This window comes from Accipiter gentilis, chromosome 12, assembly GCF_929443795.1.
Source record: "Accipiter gentilis chromosome 12, bAccGen1.1, whole genome shotgun sequence".
NCBI lineage: Eukaryota > Metazoa > Chordata > Aves > Accipitriformes > Accipitridae > Astur > Astur gentilis.
In genome coordinates this window covers 1,739,921-1,745,920 of record NC_064891.1, presented here as the reverse complement: position 1 = coordinate 1,745,920, position 6,000 = coordinate 1,739,921, and the positions used below count along the sequence as shown (strand labels likewise).

Below are 6,000 nucleotides of genomic sequence, written 5' to 3'. Positions count from 1 at the left end.
ATGGATTTATTCTCTGCTGTCAGACTGCAATCAATTGATTGAAATCCATAAATAATAAACATTGTTTCAATTTAAGATGCAGTAACAAGATGCTATCGGAAGAAGTTTTACGTATTTGAGCAGCTTTTTATAGCTGACTCCCTCCAGAGTCAAATCCTGACATGTTCTTAGCGATAGGAAGGTAATGGCTTTCCCGCATGTTTGTTGAAGCCCATGTGACAAATCCTATATGGCAACTGAAGGAGAGGACACTCGCGCACCTGTTTGTGGAAAGGTTACATAAAAAGTCCTGCGATGTATTTTAGCGTCTACCAGTAAGCTGAGCAACTTGACCTGCTTTACCCTTCGTAGGATGTATGATATTAAATTAACAACAAGAAAGAGGAGGGGGGAAAAAAAAGACATACTAACATGAAAAAACACATTTTATTGCACTTAAGTTATAAGAAAATAAAATTTCTAAGTGAATCAAACCATAGACACAATCCCTTTAAAGGTTGTTTTCCTCCATCATGTCAGGTTGTTACGTAACTAAAATTAACCAACTGGAATCTGATTGTTTTAAATCAGACTATAAATAAAACAAAAACAAAAAAAAAGGAGGAAAAAAGATCGCCTAGGATACAGTGTTAAACCACTTTCACAGTTCAGCTTGAGTTGTGGCTCTTGGAGAATGAGGCAAACCATTTGACTCTTGTTTCTCATTTTGTTTGCGTGTGACATCTTTACAAAAACGTAAGTTTTTGCTCTGTCAGTTCCTCCCAGCAATAACTGTAACAGTTGTTTTTTTTTTTTTCTCAAATACTGTAAAACACTAAGACTGACCAGCAACTTTATTTTAATTTTTGTATTTTATAATATTTTTTAAAAATTTTGTCAGTTTTTTTAATGTATGTTCATTCCATTCACCACAGCCCTCACAAAGAAAAATTTCCCCACAGAACAGGCTGCAATAGCTTTGTTCTAAGGAATGTGTTTTAATTTTTGCCCAGAAAAAAGAAAATAAGCTTTGCACACACACTCAATTCTTTATTTGCAGGCAAACTTCACTCTTAATTGTCTGAAACTCTTCCACTCTCAGCCTCTTAGAGGCACAGTTGGCTCAAGTTTCAGTGGCAAAAAGTCTTTTTCTGTAACCAAACTAGAGCAAATTTGGAATTCAGTCTGGGACTAAAACGTCACAGCAGAAAAAAAAATAAAAATAATTTGCTTTTCTTTCTTTCATTTAGCAGCATAAATAAGTTTGGCCACTGGGAATACAGTACAGGGGTGGGACAACAATCCCATAATTGAAGACCTACTTCTAGCACCAGCATTGCGAATTAAATCCATCAGAGGACTCTCAAAACCCAGGACAACTTGCCACCTCAGAGCAACTTATGCGTTGAAGAGTGTAGATGGAAGCAACAGTAAATAGATTAAACAGAGGCTAATACTGTGATTGACATTGGCAATGGTTGGCAAAAAAAAGAGGAATAAAAGAAAAAAAAGAAAAATCTCTGATAAAACTGTACAAAACAATTCACAGTAATATTTTAGCTTTTCCACACCAGGAATGGACTCTTTGTTTTTGTTCTTTTTTTTTTTGTTTTTTGTTTTTCATTGCAGATGCTCTCTAGTTTTTGAAAGTCAACCAGTGACTGACTGCTTGTAGAGGTTGGAAGGGACCTCTGGAGGTTGTCCGGTCCAACCCCCTGCTCAGAGCGGAGCTAAGGGACAGCGCGTTGCTCAGAGGGGCTGCCGGGACCCAGGGTGGCCCAGGGGTGCACGAGCAGGCTCGCCTGTGCAGCTTCTTTCAAGATCTTTGTGGTAAAATAACCAGTTAACAAGAACTGTAACAATTTTTTTTTCACCTCCAAGTTGCTCAAGGAACAGTTGGAGGAAAGTAAAGAAATAATTGCACCTGGTTTCATTTCAAAAGTCGTATTTTTTGCAAAGCTGTCCCGGTCAAAAGTGTAGCCTTTTTATGTGACGAGACAGCAAACGCCTCTCTTGTCAGTTATAGTTTGTCATCTTTGTCTTCTCCTTCGTAGTCTGTAGGTCTTTAGGATCTGTTGCCCCAAGCCAACATCCTGCACCACCAAGGACAAGGGATTTTTTTTTCCTTTTTCTTTTTTTTTTTCTTTTTTTCTTTTTTTTTTTTTCAGGGGGAGGGAAAGGAGAACATTGTCCACGTTTGGACAAATTCATCTTTCTGCCCTTCACTTCATATCCACGTCAAAGTCCAACACCAGCAGCTTTGTTTCCTCAGTCCCGTTGCGGCTCCCAACCGCACACACTAGCTTTGTGTTAGAAGCTCTGATCCGCCACACGACGCCTCCACTTCCCCCGCTCTCCAATGTGACTAGATTTCGGATAAATTCACCCGTTTTCAAGTCCCAAAGTTTTACAGTCCCATCATCTGAGCTGGTAATTACAAAGTTCTTGTTGAACTGTAAACAGGTCACAGCACTCTGATGCTTGTTGGGACCTGTAACAGTAAACGAAAAAGATTTTATTAGTCAGTAGAAAGCAATGTCAGACACCACTGCATATAGAATAAATACCTAGCTATTTGCATACAGCCGTTTCTATCTATTAGATGTGTTAACTCAGTTTTTGTACATTAAAAGGTACAGAAGCCTTGCTGTGCTTTCAAAAAGTGAATGTGGGTATAGAAAAATTCCCCAGTATTTCCTTCTGTGTTACAGCGATCTTGTTTTGTTGTATACAAGCAGTAGGGCAAGTGTGCACTTTGATATTCTTGAAAATGAACTTAACCATCCAGAATGAGGTGACCACTGTAAGCGTTTGTCTCCAAGTCCCTTTGAAGTGTTATTATGAGATTATTCTATCAGTAAATATTGACAGTTATATATTGACATATAAATATATACTGTTAAAACAGCAGAGTTGGCTTTATAAGGAAATTTAATTTTCTGCTCTAGCCAGAGATGCTGCATATGATATATAGGAATGATGTAAAACCTTTTTTGTGGGGAGAAACAAAGGAATGTGTTTGTGTGCACAATGCCTGAGTGGCAACTGTCAAAATGGAAACAAAAATCATTCTTCTTACTGAAATAAAGAAAACATCTTCCACTCATTGCTCTTGATTTATTGCAACAGACAGTATACTTTGCCTCCCGATCCAATTAATCAGTAGGCTTTGAAACATCCAAGTGACCCCTAAATAAATACGTTGACTGACTGTTTTGAGATGTCATTTCCTACATATTTCTGTGGCTTATTAGGCTAATATACCCGTAGCAAATTGCTATCAGTCCAGACCATCTGCCTTTCATAATAGGCAAGTGATTTGAATAGATTAGATTAAATACGTTTTGTTCTTCTAATTCAGAGAAAGATCATACAGATGTCATCAAAAAACTATTTAAGTTTTAAGTGGTCCATGCTTGTTTCTTTGTATGTAATTATTTTAAAGGGTTTTTTTATGTAGAATCTGCAAGCATAGATTACTGCTGGCAGCTTGATTTACATGAAGGTAGTTTAAGCTCACCTTGCAATGTCTGTAAACATTGTCCTGTTTTAATGTCCCAGATTTTGACTGTAGAATCGGCATTCCCAGACACAAGTATATTGTCCTTGAGTTCCATTCCACTTGTGAGAGACTGGTGGCCTGTTAGCGTGTGAATGCAGTTGCCTGTCTCCACATCCCAAACTCGGATGGAAGTGTCAAGAGATCCACTCACCACATGGATACCATCAAACTACAAGAAAGGTACGTCTATTACAAACAATTAATTACGATCCTACGAAGAAGGCTGTTAAGCATTTAATTCACTAAATGCAACGTTAAATGCTATACGTATTTGGAAACTTCATCACAAAGTAATAATTCAGTCTAAGGAGAGATGGCCACATTTGATACCAGAGCAGGCGATTCATGGTCAGTGTAATCTCCTGTTGTAGACACGGGCTATGAGGTACATGGTTCGAGGAGAAAGACTCTGAACTGCTGATCTTTTAAATGTAATACAGCTCCTTTAAAGACAACAGAATCCTGACTATACTGCAGTGTGCAATAGTAAGAAAGAAGTTTTCCTAAGACATTAACAAGCTAAACCTGCTTTTCACAAGTCAGAGGGACTTTAAGCTGGAGAAGGGCACAACGTTAATCCAGAATCATCTACACAAAAAGACAAAACATAGGAAAATGGAAGGAAATGTAATTGAAAAATGCTAGGTTTAGGCATTTTATAATCCTGATTGTGTGCAGTAAGGAACTTTTAACTTCTTAGTCACTGTAGGGAAAGGCATACAGGCTAACATGTCCAAATTCTTGGTTTTTTCTGGGCATATATTATATATAAAATAAAAATATGTAGAATGTGAACATGTAAGAGAAATGAGACACTTTTGACCAAGAGGACTGAACATGTAGAGAATATAAAGGTGGAAAGTAACTTAAGTGATAGTGACAATGACACAAGAGTTCAGAATGCTCAAAAAAGGAAGGGAAAAGAGTAGTAGAATAAAACAAGTGGGCTTCAAGGAGGAATACTTCAATAAATTGAGACTTCCTTCCCATGACGTTTTTATATGTCTATTCTCTGAGAGGAAGAAGAGTTCAGGAGAGTTGGCACTTTCTTAAAGACACAAACTACTCTTGTGTGAAGGAAAGATAGGAAGTGTAGTAAATTACTAAGACCCACTTGGCTAAAGCACAAGGAATTGTACAAAAAGTAGAAACTAGATCAATAGAGGTGTTTAAAAGAGCACACGGGGACAAAATCAGAAAGGCAGGGCACAAAACAAGATAAAACTACCAAGAGCTGTTAAGGATGATAAAACATTTCTGTAAAAAAATGCCAAACAAACAAAACCAAACAAGGGGAAGGCCAAAATAAAAAAGCTCATTTACGCTCAGTGGGAAGGAAACACCAAGTGAGGCCAGTTATTTAGCTTTTTTTTTTTTTTTTGCTTCAGTCCTCAGCTGTCTGAATGTAGGCTCACAGCACTAACACTGCTGACAACTGAGTACAAGCTTTTGCTAGAATGGGGAAAAAACCCCCACATAAGGCAAGTTGTTTTAAGACAACTCAGAGACATCTGCTGCTATCTTTGAGAACCCATGAAGACAGACAAGTTTCAGATGGCAAATACAATTCCTTTCTTTATTGAAGGAGATGATGATGGGAGATGGGGAATTATGGATTGGTCAGCCTAACTTCAATTTCCAGAGGGAACTAACAAATAATCAATCTGGTTGTAAGCCCTTAGCAATGCAGTAAGTAGCAGCAAACATAGATTTGTGGGAAAATTATCCTAACCAATATGATTTTTTTCTGTGACAGAGTAAAAAGCCATGTGAAACAGCAGATGCCTCGGTTGTATATTCACAAAGAGGGAGGCAAATTTGAGGCAGGGATACTATCCAGTTCAGAACTTTGTTCACAGCATTATTAGAGATATCAGAAAGAGTTCCAGGGGGGTGTCTGGCATTTAGTATTTTCATTAGGCTTTGGGTGACATTTGAAATGCTAGAACTGACCCGAAGCAAAGAGTGTAAAAGTCAAGAGAAAATTGTGAAGGTCTGAGCTTGGCAGGTCTGCAGTCTGGGAGAATGGAGGATGGGCAGGAGTCTTCGTTATAGCTAGGACCATCCGACACTACTTGTCCATGTGGACAGACCAGTATCTAATAATGGCAAAGAATGAATCTAATTAAGGGAACTGAACTATCTGAGACCGCTTCTTTTTATAAAACCTACAGAAAACTAACATCATAGATCTCTACAGTCAAACATGGTTGAGCGTGGTACCCAGGTTCAAAAGACTGTAGAGAGCAACTGGCTTATCTGCTGTATGCATTGCATTTCTGGTGAAAATATACTAAAAAAAGATGCTCTGATATCTGAAATAGGCGTCTGCTGTGTAAGGCATATAACATAACTTTTCACTTGTAGTAAGCATTGATAAGACTTTGACTGGAGTTTTGCATCCTGTTTTGGGCACCCTGCTTTCAAAAGAGGATGTGAACTAATTTGAGTTCAGACAA

The 6,000-nt window shown here is 38.1% G+C and overlaps 1 protein-coding gene across 7 annotated transcripts in view; it reads right to left on the bottom strand.

The window, feature by feature from the left end:
* Positions 1–412: 412 nt before the first annotated feature.
* FBXW7 (F-box and WD repeat domain containing 7) overlaps positions 413–6,000 on the bottom strand; it is a 189,365-nt gene continuing 183,777 nt past the window's right edge. For all 7 annotated transcript variants that reach the window (XM_049814589.1, XM_049814588.1, XM_049814587.1 and 4 more), the window contains 2 exons: positions 3,500–3,710; positions 413–2,470 (listed from right to left, as the gene is read on the bottom strand). In XM_049814589.1, the coding sequence (XP_049670546.1) occupies positions 2,202–2,470; positions 3,500–3,710 (480 nt within the window). In that variant the 3' untranslated portion in view covers positions 413–2,201. The remainder of the gene's footprint in view (positions 2,471–3,499; positions 3,711–6,000) is intronic.